This window comes from Scardinius erythrophthalmus, assembly GCF_964197995.2.
Source record: "Scardinius erythrophthalmus genome assembly, chromosome: 8".
Classification (NCBI taxonomy): domain Eukaryota; kingdom Metazoa; phylum Chordata; class Actinopteri; order Cypriniformes; family Leuciscidae; genus Scardinius; species Scardinius erythrophthalmus.
This window is the reverse complement of record NC_138228.1, coordinates 44166344-44187003: the sequence shown is the minus strand read 5'-3', so window position 1 is coordinate 44187003 and position 20660 is coordinate 44166344. Positions and strand designations below refer to the sequence as shown.

The 20660-nt window shown below is 37.8% G+C and overlaps 1 protein-coding gene across 2 annotated transcripts; it reads right to left on the bottom strand.

Moving 5' to 3' along the window:
* Positions 1-93: 93 nt before the first annotated feature.
* ap2m1b (adaptor related protein complex 2 subunit mu 1b) lies at positions 94-18814 on the bottom strand. 2 transcript variants are annotated; one of them, XR_014030652.1, is made up of 12 exons: positions 18562-18802; positions 16427-16541; positions 14934-15199; positions 12037-12119; positions 10038-10173; positions 8029-8173; positions 4605-4724; positions 4394-4529; positions 4203-4300; positions 2876-2987; positions 1442-1782; positions 94-1307 (listed from the first exon to the last, which is right to left on the bottom strand). XR_014030652.1 is itself a non-coding variant. In XM_081372831.1 (11 exons), exons 2-11 carry the CDS (start codon positions 16498-16500, stop codon positions 1648-1650), a joined length of 1305 nt encoding a protein of 434 aa, XP_081228957.1. In that variant the 5' UTR covers positions 16501-16541; positions 18562-18814; the 3' UTR covers positions 94-1647. The 2 variants fall into 2 exon arrangements, 1 of the variants encoding a protein (XP_081228957.1); XM_081372831.1 differs by having other exon boundaries at positions 94-1782; positions 18562-18814.
* Positions 18815-20660: the final 1846 nt, after the last annotated feature.

Genomic DNA, 20660 nt, shown 5'->3' with positions numbered 1-20660 from the left:
ACATCGATTGAGAGAATTCTTGAATACCTTATTTAAAATGGCATACAAATGGAACCATATTTATATAACATATAAAAAACCACTAACTCCATTAAGAGTAATTGATTACACATTTTATTAGGATTGAGACAACATCACAAAGTTACCAAATGAAGACGATACACTGCAAAAGGAGCCTCATCATCTCTCAGAGCTGAAACACACTGAGGTCAGACGGTGGAAGTTTATGATGACGATGATGCACACTTAAATCTGCAGAGTCGAGTTTGTAGTGTTGTCTAAAACGTAACGTAGATAGTCGAGGGCAGACATTAGTTTTTGTCGACTAAACTGTGCTTCCATCTCTGTGCTGTTCAACCAAAATGCCTTCGCATTAAGATAAACCCTCCGGCGTCTTCCGCGGAGTCGAGTTGTCACGCACATGAAAGGAGCCGGCACAGTGTTCTAGACCTTAAAGGCAGACACGGCTTATGTGTTCTGACATCTCCGAAATCTCCTGCCTTAGATCAAGACTAAAGAAAGAGGTTTAGAGATCATCCCTAGGAACCATCCGAGGGACTCCCTAATATTCTAGCCCTCCTCTTAAGTATTTAGTAAAATGCATCTTTTTGAAGTTGCATTTGCAGGCAAGCTAATCTCAGGAGAAACGTTGAAGTGCAAGGAGAGATTTCGCCGATCCAACTCAACCGGTAAACTTCAGTCAAGCAAACAAAGTGGTAGATGATGATGATGAAAGTTCAAAGTGTGACACAGACAGAAATGTTAAGCTCACAAATGCAAAGTCCCTGAGAGATGTTGGGGACCCCTGACCCACACACGTACACACCACTCACTATATGACACCAAATGAATCGTTTTGTTAGTGTATATAGTATTGTATATGCACAGACTTAAGCATTAGTATGATTTGTTGCTGTAATTCAAACATCTTCGCAACTCATTTTGGTCACATTGAAAAATTATTTTATATTGAGACAAAAAAAAATTAAGACAAAATGGTAACTTGCGTACGTAAAGCCATTTCTATGGACAATGGAAAGTTAACGCTCAAGAACATTGTGGGGCCACTGGCTTAACATTTACACCAATTCACTGAGAACAAGAACGTGGACGATACCAAACTAATACTCTTAGGAGGGACCACTACGGAAAATGAAGGATGAAGGGTAACGTTTCCAGGGTCCAGATTGGCAGACAGGGACTAAGGAGCAGGAAATGGCCACACTGTGAGCAGGAACACAGGTTCAGCGCTAATCACGCGATGAAAAGGGCCCCACATTAGCTGGGAATCAATGGGGACTGAGGGTCTGGAATGCATGTGGTGGAAGAATTAGAAAGGAGAAATGAGTGGGGGTTTACATCGCATCTCATAGCAAGTGATTCATGAGGATAAACTATTTTTAATCATTGCAGATAAACTACGTTTTATTCTGAAGGGCACCTTTGTTTGGATTTGTGAGGTTTTAGATGTTCTTTTAGTGTTCCCCTTTGTTGATGCTTTCGTTGTGAACAGAGCCCCGTATAAAAAGTTGAGGGAGGGAGGGAGGGGAGAGTGAGACAATGAATAACTCCATTCTCCTCGTCCTCTGTTCATCCCGCCCATCTATTGGTCTACGTCTCTCCCCCCTCCTCACGGAGGGGCTGCTGTTAGCAGCGGGTCTCATAGATGCCACTGCGGCCGATGTAACGCACCCATTTGATGACATCATGGTCGCTGTAGTTCAGCTTCGGCTCGAAGACCTTCAGGTAGCGCACTTTCAGTCCTGACGGAGCAAACGGTACCTGGAAGGAGACAGAAAATTCACTCTTAGCTTAGTTAAACAGAGACTGCCTAAAGAAAATCATCCATCTAAAAACAACATTTCTAAACAAAACACGATGACATTTTACAATAAGGTTTCATTTGTTAATATATGTAGAAGTATTTTTCATCATCCATGTTTATCTCTACCCTGGAAATCCAGAGTTCTCGCGAGAGCACAAGTTGAATTTGCTCAGCGAGTTTACTCTGGCTTCCAGTAATGATGCTCATTAAATATGCCATTGTATCCGAGCTACACCAATCACATCGGGTTATCTGATACAGGCGGGCCAGAGGCGAGCTAAACTGATGACGACAGTGCAGTGAAGTCGAAGTCATTAGTAAACATTGCAAGATGGCTATGGATGAACACCAGTTGTCTGAAACGGCTTTGGCCGCTACAATGAACGAGTTAGACTAGCATTTTTATCTAAAAGAGGAACAGAAGACGCCGCTCGAATCATTCCTTTGCAAGAAGGGCGTTTTTGCTGTTTTGCAGACCGGATACGGCAAGAGTCTAATCTACCAGTTAGCTCCGCTGGTAGCTAAGCGTATGGGGCTTGTTGTGATTGGTCGTAGTGTTATCCAATTGCGTGCAGTGAGATTTTCAAATGCATGATTGGTGCCGCCCCTCGATTTTTTATTAGGCGATGCCAGACCATTAATCTTTCAGATTTAGGTCTGGATTTCCAGGCTAGTTTATCTCAGGATTTACTAAGAGATTTTTAAGATCAAAATTTGTATCTGGTAACATTATTTAATGCACGGTGAACCAATTTTTATTGACTAACATTAAAAAAGGTTAGCAAATTATGAAAAAATATATTATAACTGATGATCATAAATTAGACAATTTTGTAAAGTGTTATCCCAAAACATTTTTAAACTGGTATACTATTGTTTCAGCATAACTAAAGTGCCACTTAACAGAACAAGAACAAAAATTTCCATCCAGATTTAGAGACTATGCTGTTGTAGAATAATCGCAGAACATCCTGAACAAGAAGTGTGTTTAAAGTCAATGTCTGCATCGTGTGTGAAAGAAGTAGGGGCTCTTCAGGGACTCAAGCTGACCTCAAAGTTCATTGAGATGGGTGGGCGAGCCCACTTCTTTTTGTCATTAGTGGGTAGCAGCTCAATCTCAGCGCTGATCTGAGACTCCTTCATACCAGCCATTCGCTTGATCCTACAAAAGAACCAACAACAAGCATCAGCTCCATGCAAAGCATCGCAGGTCATGGATATTCAACACCTTTTTGATCAATAAATTCACATGGCTTTTCCAGTTGCTCATACGTATTTTTAGAGTGGGCATGAAATAAATTCACCCTATTTATTTTCTAAATGCATCAAATAGACTTTAGTGTGAAAGATTCATTCATGTATATTTAATTTTTTTAAGAAAACTAACCTTATAATTTTTATCAAAATGACATAACTGGATCTTTTGTGAAAACATGCGTTGGATCATTTAGTCGCTTAAATCCGCCCCTTCAAGCTCACGTTCATCAACATCCAATGACATTGACAATTTTGATTTATAATAATTTAATTTATATGTCAGGTACCAATCCTTGGAATTAATAGCTTTAAATGATTCTATTTATTATTGTAAAGGACGGGCGGATGGATGGATTAAATAAAATGAGTATCCTGACTTACGGTTCTGAAACAAACTTAAAATTCTCCACTATTCTCAGGTTTTCCTTCACAGTTGCAGCACAGTTTAATACGTCTTGAAGCGAGTTTGGTTATCAAATCTTCACTCAGTAGAAAGCTAAAACTAAACAGTGGGATTTAAAACCGAACATTGAAATATAATTTGTTGTCAGACACAACACAGGCAAACTTTACATTGTTTACGACTGGCAAGAAACCTCTCAACTTGGGGCATTAGTTGAGATTTTAACTGATAATGTCTATAATACAACAGCATCAAATGTGGCTCATCCAATCAAAATTTAGAGTCATATTTATTTTGAGTACTTGTGTTGCATAATGTGACATATTCATAAGTTACAATATTGAGTATATGTCCAAGTTCCAAATAACGAGAAAATAAATCAGATTAAGTATCTTTCATTCACTGAATTATCCTAAAACATGTCTTATTTAATATCTAACCCATTTTTATTTCCATTAAAATTGTTGTTTATGCAAGAAGTCTTATGCGAGTTTGGTTTTATCAGTTCCTCACTCACTGAACATTTTGAGGGTAATGTGAGAATGGCCTGATTCTGGTTTACCTTGTCAAGTAGTGATTACTTTATCCCAGATACTAAAACAAATGTCTCACCAACTGCACTGGGCAAACATTTTGCCAAAACAGATGAAAATGCAAATGAAGGTAATGAACTTATACAAGAGCAGGAGATAAAAAAAAAAAAAAATCAAGCCGTACTTCCAAACAATGGCGTTCTCACTGGCTTTGTACTTGGCTTTTCCCTTCATACAGATGACCTGAACCCCACTGGTGTTGAGTGGAGTGGGAATGCGCACCTGTAGAGACACAACCATGATTTACACAACCAATATAGCACGTCCATCGGCCATTTTAAGACTAATGAAGGTCATTTCTGCTGTACGTCTCACCTCTATCTTCTGTGCCAGGAGGGAGGGCTTGAAGTTGGACTTGATCACCACCTTCACCTCCAGCTTGGTGCGGCCCACCTCACGGACCAATGGGATGACGCGGAAGGGGAGGATGATGTCTTTAGTGGTGCGGTACCTGAGACAAAGCCACTGTCATTGTGTGCTTGCGGATGTGTCACACAGCACAGACATACACACACTCTTCACTGACCTCATGAGCTCATACTCTCCGTCGGGAGGGATGAAGCTAATACTGCGCTCGGAGTCAAACTTGCTGAGACGGACGCACTGGTGGAACGTGCAGTCATCGATCGCAATGGACTGTTTCCCACTGCAGCAGGGGACACACAGGAGAGAAACACAACAATGAGCAACAAGCAGAGACTGCAGAGAGACCACACACACACACACTACTCATTAAGGGTGGGCGGCATGACGGTATATACTGTGCGACGGTAGAAAAGAGTCAACTGGTAGAGATTTTGATATAACGCAAGACATATATTTAGATGGCTATTGGTGAGAAGGGCTACTTTATGTATTATAATGAGTGATGAATAATGTGAAAATACAAAGTGTGACGTGTCCCAAACAAGTCAAAATGTGTTAAGATGTGTCAAATTTGTTTTGTGTACTTAGTTTGTTACAATAATATAACCGAGTAAATGTTCAAGATCCAAAATAAATTAGATTAAGTTTTTTTCATTCAGTGAATTATAAAAAAAAAACCATGTCTTATTCAATATCTAAACCAGGTTACGCTTTATTTAAAGGTGTCCTTGTTACAGAGTACTTTAGATAATATTATTCTCCACATTTTACACTTAAGTACAGAGTAATATTAATTGACAGTGTATGCATGTGTTTGGTGCATGCATGTAATTACAGTAAATACATGTAACGTGTAACAAGGACATTGTAAAATAAAGTGTATTATAACTATTTTAACTGATTTCCATTAAAAATAAATACACTTCCACTTCAAAAGTTTTGGGGTCTATAAAGGTCTCTTATGCTCACCAAGGCTGTATTTATTTGATTTAAAAAAAATCTAATAAATAATCAGTAAACAGTTATATTGTGACATATCATTACAATTTAAAATAAATATTTTTCTATTGTAATATATTTTAAAATAAATTACATTTTATTCCCAGGATATAACATTTCTAATATCCTTCAAAAATCATTCTAATATGCAGATTTGCTGCTCAAGAAACATTTCTTATTATTATCAGTTGAAAACATTTTGTGGAAACTGTGATGCATTTCCCCCCCAGGATTAAATAAAACGTTCAAAAGAAAAGCTTTTATTTGAAATCTTTTGTAACATTATAAATGTCTTTTTTGACGCATTTGATCAATTTAATGCATCGTTGCAGAACAAAAGTATTCATTGCTTTTAAAAAAAAAATCATACTGACCCTTAAACTTTTGAATGGTAGTGTATATTGTAATACATACAGTTATTAGATTATGCAATATAATGGTCATACCGCCAACCTCTATTACCCATAATGCACATCATCATGTCTTCTATACTGCCATTATGTTGGGAAGGATGTTTGCTTCTAGCACTGTGACCACAACAAAACTGCAAGGTCTGTGATTTGCCGATACCAGATCAGATTAGAAGAAATAAAGCATTATTGCTGTGGTCAGAGGCGTTTGAGGGGTCACAAGAAAAGAGATCGACTTTAACACAGACTCTAATGAGTGGCTATCAGTTCAGGGAAGAGGTTCTTCAGTAAAACAAGACAGGGGAAAGACTGTCGGTATGAGACGAGACAAATGAACTAAAGAAAAAGCTACGCTCCTTCACTTACAGTTACCTCACTTACATACTTCCTCACATATCAGGAGGCAAAGGCAGAGTCATCCCATGCAAAAAGATCATCTTTATTGAGACGTTTGATGGCATGACAAACGGCTAAGACAGGACTGAGTGAAGGTGATAGATCAGGTGATGTCCGGAGTGAGAGTTACACTACCTGCCTCCCAACTCACTGAAGTCCAGCGGGAGAGAGGAGAGAGGCACACAAATCAACAGGAAAAAAAGGAAAAAATAAAGGGCTAAAACAAACGGCACCTCAGAACAAAACATTCCTCAGTAAAGATACAAATACCTACAGTACCAGCACAAAAGGCAACAGGGGGAGAGAGAGAGAGACTAAGACGGTATGTTACAGAAAATAAAGGAACCAGAGAGAATGAATTTGCTCCACGTGAGACTTCCTGTAATTATCGTGTCCAAATGTTCTGCACTTCATGGCATATCTTACCTTTCAGCACTTTTGTACTCCTGGGTGCTCATTAGGCTTAGTACACACCTTATTGATTATGTGTACTATATACAGGCAAGCATATGAACGCTAACTTCCATGTTAAGAGTTTTCCCATAGAAAACCATGATAAAGAATGTGCTTAATGCATTAGGACAGTAATATTAGAGGACCAAATTCAGTACACACCTTATTAATAAAACATGCTATTGTACAGGTAAGCAGATCAACCCAAAATATGAACACAGTTCAAGTTTAATGTTGAACATTTTCCATTGATGTACAATTAAATGTTTTGGTCATACTCTGAATTCATGTGCTTGCCTGTATATAGTATGCATCATCAATAAAGTGTATATTGAATTTGATATTATAATATCAACGTCTTAGTACTAGGGCTGGGAAATGATTAATCGCGATTAATCGCATCCAAAATAAAAGTTTGTGTTCACATAATAAATGTGTGTGTACTGTCCATAATTATTTTGTATATATATATAAATACACACACATGCATGTATATATTTAAGAAATATTTGCTTAAATATACTGTATATTATATATAATTTGTATTATAAATAAATATAAATATTTTATATATAAATAAAAAAAATTCTTAAATATTTACTTGCATGTGTCTGTATTTATATATACAAAATAATTATGCACAGCACACACACAAATATTATGTGAACACAAACTTTTATTTTGGATGCGATTAATCGCGATTAATCATTTCCCAGCCCTACTTAGTACATTAGGGCATGTTAAGTGTTTTTCACATTAAGTGTTTCCTGCTGTTTGTAGTTATTGAAATACTGCAGCAGGAGCTGAATATGGATCGCAAGTGCCCAAAACTTGCAGTCTGTTCACATATCTTTGTTTTTGAGAGGTGATCTAAATGTTCATGGCTTGAAACAAATGAAAAATGTACAGGCCTAGGCCTAGATCTGTGAATGTTTTACCCTCCAGGTCTCTGCGCCAGTCATGTGACTGAAAACTGTAACTATTTGACAGGTGGTTGGAGGGGAGGGATTGAAAAATATCTGAAAAAATATATCAGCAGTGCAGTGTCACTTATTCAGGTTCTCAAATGTGGGTTTGTGAACCTCTAGGGGCTCATGCTAGAACTGCAGGAGGTTTATGAAATAGATACACAGATGCTAATGCTAGATTCAATAAAAAAAAATTAAAGTAGAATTTTTATCATTTAAATTTAGAACACTTTACTCTGACGTTATGAGGAGTCATTATATGGCAATTAGTAAGTATGTAAAAAAACAAAACAAAAACCCTCTTGTTCAATGGTTTACAGCAGCCCACATATTTCCATACGAGTGTCATCCAACTCACCTCTTGCCTGTGTCATCAGTAGTGCCACCTTTGCCCTGCTTGTCGATGACAATCTTGTCGTTCATGCCGAACTTGCACTCTGGCATTCCACTCAGGTAGCTCTTCATCACCACACGCCCCGACACATGAGCGCTCAACACCTGACCTGCACACAGACGCACAGAACACAATCACTATCATGCCGACTGAAGCCAAGCAGGGCTGAGCCTGGTCAGTAGGATGGGACACCTCCTGGGAAAACTAGGGTGGTGCTGGAAGAGGTGTTAGTGACGGAGACACTTTACTGCAGGGCTATTCAATTAGAGTCATTCGAGGGCCGGACTATCAAATCGAAAAGTTGAGGTGGGCCGGTGGGTTGGTTTTGGGGTTTAGCTTATTTATTGAAACATAACAGTTTCAATAAATAAGTTAAAGTAACCCTAAAAAAAGTATGGTATTTACTTGGAAATACCCAACAGTATGCAGATATATAAAACCATAACAAATAAAAACTTGATAATTTACAGCTGTGTACAACTATTTTCCTTGGAACAAATAAATTAATTATACAAACTGTTGGTGAGAAATAATAATTACTTTATTTATAATTGTTATGCTTAAATGAAAATATTCTGACAGTGAGACCTGACAACCACAGGCTACTCACTCCCACTGTATAAAAAATGCCTAAACATAAGTTAAAAACTATACGCACCTTTACAAAGACACTGACATAATTTCATAACAAACATGAATTATATATTCCTCTACCCACCTAATAAATCTACTGCAATATAAATCACTACTATTATACTATATAAAATTATAGTAGATATATATATTTACTATATTTATTTATTACTACAGAGTATTCAATATAAATATTGCACATTTCTGCCCAACCCATGGTAAATTACTACAGCACATTCATGGTAAATGTTTGTAAGGGTGATAAGGGGATTTAAAGTCTTCTAATTTAGTTCATGCCACAATGTTTCTCCTGCTTTCCTCATCAGTCTTGTTGGGAATGTTGAGGCTGTTTCATCCAATTTAATACTAGTTAAATCGTCGAGTGATTTGTGGTTTGTAACATAGAGGTCTCTGTCGAACTGAAACGCTTCCCACTGGTTGTCGCAACGCTGTTTAATACTAGAGTCCGGGACCGGGAGTAAACGCAACTCTGTGCTGGGCCGTGTTTAAACAACTAGTGAAACAACTGAAAACAGCGCTATTTGTTGTCACTGTCCTGACCGAGAAACCGCTTCAGATGATTCAGTGACGGAGCGGTCCGAATGAATCCGAATTTAGACCGTTATGCAAGGGCGTGTTTAGAAAGAATCGAAACCAAAAGAATGATTCATTCACGAATGATTGGTATCGCTGGTTCAGTCGACATAAATTCGGGACACATATAATAACTGCTGATATATTCGCACGTAAAACGTTTCCCAGGTCAATCGGAGCGAGTATCAAACTAAATTAGCCGCACCGCCAGAAAAAGAGGAGGAGGGAGGTTGGTGCCGTCGGGCCGGATGGAGATGTTTGGCAGGCCGCCAATTGAATAGCCCTGCTTTACTGTAACAAGCACCATTCTTCGGATAAGACGTTAAACCGAGGTCCTCACTCTCTGTGGTCATTAAAAAAAAATCCAATGGCACTTCTTGTAAAGAGTAGGGGTGCTGGCCAAATTCCCTCCATTGGCCTTTATCAATCACAGCCTCCAAATAATCCCTATCCACTGAATTGGCTCTATCACTCGCTCTCCTCTCTCCACCTATATCTGGTGTGTGGTGAGCAGACTGGCGCCGTTTTTCTGTGGCAGCCGTCGCATCATCCACTGGTGGTGGTTGAGGAGAGACCTCTGATATGATTGTTAAGTGCTTTGGGTGTCCTTTAGAACATGGTACAGCACTACATAACCACCTCATTCATGTGCAGTTTCGTTACACAGAGATGGATGAGAGTAAAATTAGTAGTACTGTAATTCTCAAACTGTAACTATTTGGCCAGTAGAAGACAGGAACACTCACCCTGCGGTGACATCAGCAAGTTCACACTTTCCAGGACATCCAGGAAGAGTTCATTGCGGCGATATTTGATGCCTTCACGTCTCCAGCCGATCTGTCCAGTCACCTGACTGGTGATCTGAGACTGCTCCTCTTTCGTCTGGGAAGAACGTGCAAGAAAAACATGAGCACAGCCAAAAACACAAGCCAGACAATTTGTATATTACACTTTATGAGGTGTCATGGGAAAACATCATTGAAAATATAAATGTGAGGTATAAAGCGCTGCAGGGATGACACACTTTTGTAGGCCAAAACCTGGAAACAGTTTATAATTTCAGCACTTCTGGCTCCATCGTCCTGAAGCCAATGGGTTTGTTGAATGGGTTTTTGGTTAAACGCCTGAAGTAAGGTCTGTGATGAACACAAGCTCAAAATAGTTTCATGTTTTATTCAACATCATAAAATACACAACCTTGTGATTTTATTTAAAGCTTCTAAATGGGACTATAGAGATTGTCGGGGACATTAAATGTCATCACATCGAACAGGTAAACTCATCTACTCACAAGTCGCTTTCCCAGACCCGTCTTTATAATTGGCCCTAACAAACTATTATAACCTTTCAGGGAATGTTTTTTTAAATAAAGAGTTGCCAGAAGCTTAATGGTGGTGATGTCATGTGACCGTGGCTTGGTTTGTTCATAGTCTATGTTTGGCTTTTTACTTCTGGCAATTTTATTTCTTGCAAGTTGCAACTTCATAAAAGTTGCATTCTAGGGATGTTAATTTAGTTTTTCCCTAATCGACAACTGAAGCGCGTTAACAGATCATTAACCCGACAAGATTATGTTCAATAAGAATTAAAATAACAAAATCTATTTTCCAGGGGTTTAGTTCCAATGCGCTAACAGCAACATAAACAGAGCATGAGGAGTCACACATCGTCACATCACGCACCTGCAGCGCTTCTGCGAAGAGAGAAAAAGTACAATCATACATAATAAATGCGCAAAATATAATTCACTTAAATTAACAGATTAACTAAATGAAAAAAAGTAGTAGGCTACAGTATATGCTGAGTATCGGTTCATTTTTGTGACGGACGAGGATGATGTTTTACATGGATATTGCAACACGAGTGAAGTTCAAAGCCTAGTTTATATAAATAAATAATAGTTTGCATCCAGATACATGCGAATATGGAAACATTTGGATTTGTTTTCCGAATGAGCGAGGTTGTCTATGTGAGCCCAACACAGGTTTCTGTTTCAGTTTCGCTTTAAATTAATTTGTTTTGGCTTGACGTTTAATTTTCATTCTTGTTCTGTTCTGAATGGCGTTAAATTGAAATAATTTTCTGTGACGTGAGGGGATGTTTGTAGTCTTTATAATGCTTGTAAATATTACGTTTTATTTACCGGTATTTTAAATTGATGTAATAATAAAATGCGACTTCTATGCAAATTATCAGGTGGGGAGTGTTTCTCTCTCAAAAAAACACAATTTTATATTTATAGCATATTTTTTAACCATGCAGCAAAAAAATCTTGAAAAACGTCTTCAACCGTTTAACCGAGAGTATTAATCAGTCAAAATTCTTACTGTCAGTTACCCAGTTAATTATGAGCATCCCTACTGTGTTCATCTGTGAAGACGACGAAGAATTGTGATAACATGCAAGTCATTTTCTGCAATAATCCAAAAGCCAAAGAAAAAAATCCCATTGGGGTTTGATTGAGGGAGCCAGAGTGATGCTAACTTCCAGGCTGGCCTACAAAAAAATGCCACTACTGAACTCTAGAACTGTAAAAGAATAACTGTGCTTACATGATGCTGGACGCGGTGAGTTACAGGTCATCAGTCACGTGGTGAGCGGTGATGTGAAGACGAAGGTGTCAGAAACATTAACACACATTTGAGTTTCCACATTCCTGCTACAGGTACATTAACGGTGTCCATTTTCATAAAGCATATTAAAAAACCAAACGAACCATATGCTGGTGTGTCAGGCAGAACGTACCTGGCTCTTAATACCCTGTTGAGTAATGAAGGTCTTTAAGGCTCCGGTCTCAGAGTTCTGGGGGTACCCAAAATCCAGGATCTCTATAGTGAGGCCAAAGAGAAAAGCTGTGAGTATGTGTTGTACTAATACCTGTTAGCACATCTGTTGGGGATCTTTAGGCCTCACGATCTGATCCGATTCTGATTCTGGGAGTCACAACCAGATTCCAAAACAATTCTTGATCTACTTTTTTTTTTTTCTTAATTAGTTTACTGACTTTAAATCTTAAATTTATTTGTGCATTTTTTTTATTTAATTACTTATGTAATAAGTACTTTTTAAATAATAAAAAAATATTAAATTAAAACAATTGTATGTTAAAAATTAAATTAGCTTCAAAACATACAATCAAATAGTAAATAAGAGGAACAAAGGAACTACTTAAAGGTATAGCGGGGGATCTTTCCGAATTTTAGATAAGACCCGCCCTCTCCACTTTTTGAAAAGTTTGATTGATTCACCAGAATGATTGACAATTAGGAGGACCAATAGTATAGGCATTCCACCCGGAAGTAAAAAAATCCTCCGCTATACCTTTAAAGTATCTTTCAGTATCTGAACGTTTTCCAGTTAAAAGTAGTGATTTTTCTCTTTCTCCGCTTTTCTGCTGTTTGTTTATTACTGATGACATCATAGAAAGCGGGAATCTAAAAGGCTGTATTCACACTAATGAACAGATCTGTTTCGACAGATCAGATGTGTTGTCCTGTCTGTCTAATCCCTTAAGACATAACTGACTGTATTTACATTCATTTCATCATAAAAGCAGTTTGAGATTCAAGTGCATTTAACTCCTCACACTGAGTCCTGTGCTGCGAGCGCTCTTCTCAAAGCCAACGTGAGCATTTGAAAGCAGCCGTCTGTCAGTAAGTGAGCTTCGTGTATAGAATGTATAGGCTTACTGCATTTCAAACGGTATAAATTATGTCTTTGTAGAGCATTTTTAGGAAAAACACTAAAATGCCGGCAGGCCAGACCAGCCATTGTAATCGTAACTGAGCAAAGCGCGCATTTCTCACAACTAGTGATGTAACGATACCCTCATGTCCTGATTCGATACATATCACGATACTGAACTCACAATACGATATTATTGCGATACTCCAAGACATATGACAAAAGGTTAACAACATTTTTACTGTTGATTAAAATACTAAATTTTGATATTACATTGTAGGTTTAAATGAATAGGCTTGGACTTGGTGCTTGTAACCCAAGGACAATGGTGACACCAGAATAAAAATATTCATGATTCTGAAGCTGAAAATACAGAATTATTTTAGACAAATATGCTTGCACTAGATATATTTAAAATAAATATAGGCCACTTTTTACTGGTAACATACGAAATTTGCCATTATCAGCACCCACAAATATCCCCCCATTGCATTATTATACATTATAATCAACATTATAAATAGCAGTTTAATGTAGTACAGACACTAAAACTCTGAAAACTTGAATTTTTCTCTCACACAGTAATTTTCTTTATTTTGGGTGAACTAACCACGATACATATTGTCACTATCCACGATACGCATTGTTGCATTTTTATATTGCGATATATATTGTGGCACGATATATTGTTACACCCCTACTCACAACGCTTTTCTTGTGAAATGAAGCCTGCAATTGCCCTTGTAATTCACTTCAACCTTATCGAACTTCTTAGAAGATTATTTTATGGAAGGTTCGAGGGCTTGTGTGTGTGTGTATGTGTGTGTGTGTGTGTGTGTGTGTGTGTGTGGAATAGGAAGCAAGAATACCGCTGTTTCTAGAACAAACATCTGCGGTTGAATAAGACAATTTTGTCCTCTTTTTGTTACTTTAAATTATATTGCACTTATGCTTATATTTGATACACTTTCCCAACAATCTGGCTAGAATAAATTCCAAAAATGTGTCATTATTGCTTTCGTCCAGTGTAAAGTCCGTCAAATGGGCAAGGGAAGTAAAGCTTAAAGGAGAAGTTCACTTTTAAAATGAAAATTCTGTCATCATATAATCACCCTCATGTTGTTTCAAACCTGTATGAATTTCTTTCTTCTGCTGAACAGAAAGGAAGATATTTAGAAGAATGTCAGTAACCAGACAGTTTTGGGTCCCACTGACTTCCATAGTAGGAAAAAAATATACTATGGAAGTCAGTGGGACCCAGAAACTGCCTGGTTACTGACATTCTTCTAAATATCTTCCTTTCTGTTCAGCAGAAGAAAGAAATTCATACAGGTTTGAAACAACATGAGGGTGATTATATGATGACAGAATTTTCATTTTAAAAGTGAACTTCTCCTTTAAACAGGTACTGGCTGTAAAATAAAATAAAAAAATAAGTCATAGCGGGAAAGAAGCCTATGCTCACCAATCCATGCCATGTCTTACACATCAGGTATCACAAGGGATTTTAAGGTTATGGTACAATATAATCAGTCATGACACAGTTCTGTAAAGCTGCTTTATAGCTGAAGTTGAAGACGTTTCATATTTGATTAACTTTGAAATGACACTGTTATTTTCCCGTTTATTACGGTGAAGCTGCTGTGAAACAATCTGTATTGAAGCACTCTATAAATAAATGTGACTTGATTTGAGCTCAAATGTAAATCAACATCAACAGCATCCATATCTCCGGGAGCAGAGGAGATGTCTGTCTGTCTGTGCAGTATTTTCTTTAGGCTTTGATTTTCTCATCAACATTTCATAAAAATCAAAACCTAAAAAAACAACAGCACAACAGTTGCGGGAGAGTTCGTGGCTGAGAAGGGAACTGCAGTCAAGCAACGTCACAGTCAAGCAACACGCGAGCATAATAATGTAGGGATCATTCTGCGGAATGGAAAAGGGAGTCATCTTACCGTCTAGAAGCTCATAGATCAACACAAAGTTGTTCTTGATGTTCTCCTCGCTGATCTTGCCGAAATAGGCGGTCATGACGTCACACATCTTGTAGAGGAACTCGAAAACCATGGCTGCGTTGACATTCTGCTTGGTAACGGCAGCCAGCCAGATGTTGGAGCGCTTGACGTGGAAGAAGCTGGTGCGGGCGATGTTGGTGACGGGCGAGCGCACCTGCTGACGCGCGTGGATCACGTTCACACGGAACGCATCCACCGCATTCCTCCTGCGGAAAGACCATCGGGACGGGGTTTCAGTCCATTTGAATTAATCAGTTGAACTCAATGAGTCGCTCATGGCCGCCACCTTCTGGTGGTTTTAGTTTCATATTAAAGTATCTTTTCAATTTTAAAATCATTTCATATATCATAAATGTTTTAAAACATCAAAACATTATTCATGCATTTGATAAATTCATTTGTGTCACCTCTGAGCTGCATTAAACAGTCTGTTAACATCTAAATGCCACTTCAGATGTAGCTTCTGTGTTTCCTCTGCATTGCAAAGATTGATTTGTTGATACTGATATCATTTGATTGGTAACAGCCCTATAATGTCTTAATCTAATGAATGTATTGAATAAATGTAATGGTAAATAATGCAAACTTAGGCTACATTTAATTAGGTAAGAAAAAAAATGACCTTATAAAAGGTAAAAATGCAGATAAAATGTAAAATATCAATTTAAACTTATTGGAAAAATGTATTTTTATCACTGCTGCGAACTAACCACTGCACAGAATATGAATCACAACAAAAAACTTCAGCAGTCCTAAACCTGCCAAGGTACCAGCACAATAGCACACTCAGCAAAACATCGTCTGATCATCGCTATCGACAAAACCCCAGAAAATATCGAGATATTATTGTTGTCAATATCGCACAGCCTTACTACATACACGTTTTCCTCCCCTCTCTCCTCCATCCCAGAGTTCCCTTTCCTCCAGGCACGCTCGCCATGGACACGCACTGCGACTTCATCGAATGATCTCGCTTTCTCACACAGCCCTGCACGCGTGCATGAACACACACACTGCGACAGTACGAGTTGGCAGCGATGTATCCATAGCAACCCTCCTCTGAACAGACCATGACTAGACGATCGCCTGAATATTCCAGAACGGAACTTCCACACAATCAGAGGCCGTGCTCTAAAAGTCCTCTTTATGTGATCGCACTCTCTCTCTTTATATCCCTACTGAAGGTGCAGGTGGGGGGAAAACACAGGGATGGGGGGGGGGGGGGGTCACAACATTTGAGTGCCATCATTCCCAGAGGCCAAACAAATGATAGGAGCTTAAACGAGCAGAAAGATGGGAGCTGAAATGAACAAGCACACATATCCTTGATGTTAAAACCTGGATCTACTTCCTGTTGAAGCAATTAAAGACTATATTCCAAACACAACCACACACACACACACACACACATTTCACAAACCACACTGACTTACCCGATGTCATCACGGTAGACACGGGAGATCAGCACCTCGCCCTTGTGGTTGTAGATGAAGAGTCCTCCGATCATGGTGGTGGTCTTGCTCAGTGTTCACGGGCCATTTTGGAAAACTGAATAAAGAGGCAGAGCCAAGCTGTCAATCACTGGAAAGATAATTGACCAATTGCTTTGAGTTTGAAAAAATTTATTTAAATAAAAAAAAATATAGAATTCTTTTTTTTTTTTTTTATGTCTCCCTTAAGGCTTAACAAGAGATTTAAAAAAACTCAAGCACAAAGATCTTCCTCTAATCCACTGCTCCTACAATCCTCTCTGTTTACACCTCAGAAACACCTAAAATATACACCTCATAGTAATCAAGCTACTGAAAAATCCAGTCTAAAGGAGCATACCGCACCGACATAATGCAAATGTTCTTTCGTCAGATCGTATGTAAAAGCGTGAATGTGTTAACTTTAAAGCAATAGTTCAACCAAAAATGAAAATTGCACCATAATTTACTCACCCTCAAGCCATCATAGGTGTATCTCTCAACTCTCTTGTGAACGCGCATACGGCCGTTGCCAGAAGATTACTGTTTATAAAGTTTTAAATATGTATTTCTTTCTTACAAAAACCCATCGCTTTGCTTCAGAAAACATTTATTAATCCACTGGAGTCGTATGGATTACTTTTATGATGGATGGATGCGCTTTCTTGGAGCTTCAAAAGCTATTCACTCCCATTATAAAGCTGGGACGTATTGTAGCTGAAGCTACACTTGAAGATGTTTGTATTTAGAAAATGATGATGAAAAAATTACTGATTTTTCAATTTGGAGTGAATCTCTTTAGAGCTTCAAGACCTCAGAAATGCAAACTAATGTACCAATCCTGCCCTCAAACTCATTTAATAGACCATTAAATCATGCCTATTAAATCATGTTTGATACATCAACTTCTAAGACCACTAAACTTATCAATATGATCCAAACCTTGCTGAAAAAAAAAGAAATAAAACCCTACATGCCTTCTGATTGATAGTTCTTTTCTAGCAAGTAAAAGAAGTTTTAGTATAATTGTAAAAAAAAAAAAATCATATTACTTTTTGGCCATATAAATGCCAACATTTGCACCAAACTGCATATTTTTTCCTCAGTTTTGTCCACTGAATTAAATGAAGGTGATTTTCTCCTCCTTGAGTGTGAGCTCCATATTCTCATAATATCATACCATAATAATATGTATAAAAGCATGATGCATCAAATATGATACAAAACATGCAAACTTTTATAAAGGTTCAATATTTGACTATTATTTCATGTCAGGCTTTACAGGGTTAAAGTGACATTTCCCAGTCACTGACACACTCATCTGCCATTGAACATTACGCAGGCGTAACCACTGGAATAAATTGAGTGATATTAATATTAATATACAGTGAGTCCTTGTACACAAGATTAGGCTACAACCCACTCGAAACAACAACATTAGTAATTGTTACTGGGACACCACCACAGATAACGTACAGTGCTTATGAATATATTAGAATATTCGTTAGAATATGATGCATATTTTGATGATGATGTCATCCTCAGCTCTATTGCATCCATCATGGCTGCTGATGGAAAAATAGAAGAGTTCGCATGGCAATGCTGGCTATTATAATATTTCTATAATTTCCAATAATGATTTTAATCGATATGTAATAATCTGCCGCATCCATCATGATGTTCGCGGATGGATCTTGAGACCAGCCCACTGCGGACTGTCTGTCTAAAATACTAATAAACAAACACATTCAGTCCACTATACATATTATAGTATTATTATGAAAAACAGATTTGATTATTTAATGTATAATGTTTGTCTGAAATAGACGTAATTGATGAATGTAGAGGTAACGTTATGTGACGCTAGCCGCAGCTCTTCCCATTCAAACGCACAGACATCACGATTTTAAACGTATTATGTTTTCTTTAAATAACGGATCCCAATTAATACACGTTATTCATTTAACATATTTCCATTACTGAATATAACGTAAAACACCCCGACTCCGGCTAATTAGCTGGTTAAGCTAACTAAACTAGCCCAGCTCGGTTGTGTCACGACTGACCGGACCGGTGTCTTCACTCACTCTCACACTCACCTCGGCGTGTCTGTCTCGGTGTCTCCCTCCGGACCGGACCGAACCGGCTCAGCTCAGCAGAGACAGATGTGTTCGGGTCTGACCGAAGCTCAGAGTTATTGGGAGTATTTGCTGTTTTAGGATGCGGTCACCGTTCACTCATGAATCCAAGATGTCGCCCGCTACTCCCTCCCTCTGCAGCCGTCAGCTGACACGCGCGCGCCACACACACACAGACACAGACACACACTCGGTTTCGGCCATCTTCATGGGGACTGTCCATGATAGACATAATGTTTTTTATACAGTACAAACTGTATATTCTATTATTCTATCCCCTAACACTAACCCTACCCCTAACGCACACACACACTTTCATATGCGGACTTTCCATAGACTTACAAACTAAATTCTATATTTTATCCCCTAAACTTAACTTACACATCACAGAAAACTTACATTTTTACACTTTCAAAAAAACATAACTTCGTATGATTTATAAGCTGTTTTCCTCATGGGGACCAAAAAATGTCCCCACAAGGACAAGATTTAGATATTGCCATCTTTGTGGACACACACACGTTGGTTTCATGATATTACCGAGGCTGGGCATCGCATACTTTTTTTTTTCTCTCTTTCTTTCTTTCTTTCTTTCTTTCTTTCTTTCTTTCTTTCTTTCTTTCTTTCTTTCTTTCTTTCTTTCTTTCTTTCTTTCTTTCTTTCTTTCTTTCTTTCTTTCTTTCTTTCTTTCTTTCTTTCTTTCTTTCTTTCTTAATGGAGGGTTGTGTAGCCTACTTAAAAGTAAATTCTGAGGGCATCTCTGATGCAATGCCTTTCATGCGGACTGAGGTAATGTTATTTGCTGAACTGAACTCCAGTGAGTTGTCAGCCTCCACAGAAGAAAATAAGGTCATTCAGGTTAAAGTTAAAGGGACACTCCACATATGTCATTTGAGATGTAGATAAAACAAACAAAAACAAAATGATCACAGTGCTTTTGGGGGCCGCTATATGCATGTGTTTAAATAAATAATAATTAAGAATTTAAATAATTAAGTGCTAAATTAAGTGCATTCCCTTGTGAAAAATAAGCATGCTTAATTGTATTGAACGTGCCCTTGTATTGTACTTCAAATCTAAAAAGTATATATTTTTTAAAAATACACTTGCAAATAACATATTTTAAATAAAAGTCTCACTTATAAGTGAGAGTACACTTTTGTGTCTTAATGCACTTAAGTAAACGTTTTTTTTAAAGTGCACTTTTTTCTTTAATCATTGTTTTAATAATCTTGTTGTGCTTTAAAGTAGTACACTTATTTTGATTTCTAGTGTGTTATTCAATATTACATTTAAATGTAATATATTATTTCATGGCCCGGTTTCACAGACAGGGCTTAGATTAAGCCAGGATTAGGCCTTAGTTCAATTAGGGCATTTAAGCTTTTATAAACGTTCCTTAGAAAAAAACAACAACTGATGTGCATCTTGAGACGAAACAGTGAAACAGTTTTAAGAAATGCCAGTGCAACTTGCTTCCAGTTAACATGCATTCAAACATGCATTTTAGTCTGGGCCTAGTCTCAAGCCTTGTCTGCGAAACCGGGGGAAGAATTTATTATGAAATTACATATAAAAAGTTCTAAGTGCGTCAAAAAGGCACTCTTAATTGCACTCTTAATTCACACTTTCTTTTAAATTTTTATTTTTTCCATAATTACCATTTTTAAAAGTATGCTAGTGTACTTCTTCAACGTTAAAGGTTTGTGTAAATAAACTGGGAAGACTGCTGGCTGGGATTTGACTCCAGATGTGTGTGTTGGAGGAGAGTTTTTCACTGTGTGATTGAATCAAATGAAGGGTTACAGATCATATAATTTTCTCAGGCACGGCAAGTTTTCAGATTTTATGCTTTTGCTCCTCCTCTTTCTCTGCTTTCTGGAATCCAAGATATTTTTAAGAGCAAAATGAATTCAGGCCCCCATGGTTTTTTACAGTAACATCGCTCCTTGTTTGCCCTCAGAAAATCAAGTGGATGCCTGGGGAATGTTTGTGTTAGCTGCCAAAAAAAACCCTAATACTTCACAAAAAATTCCTTTAATGAAAGTTTATAGGATTTG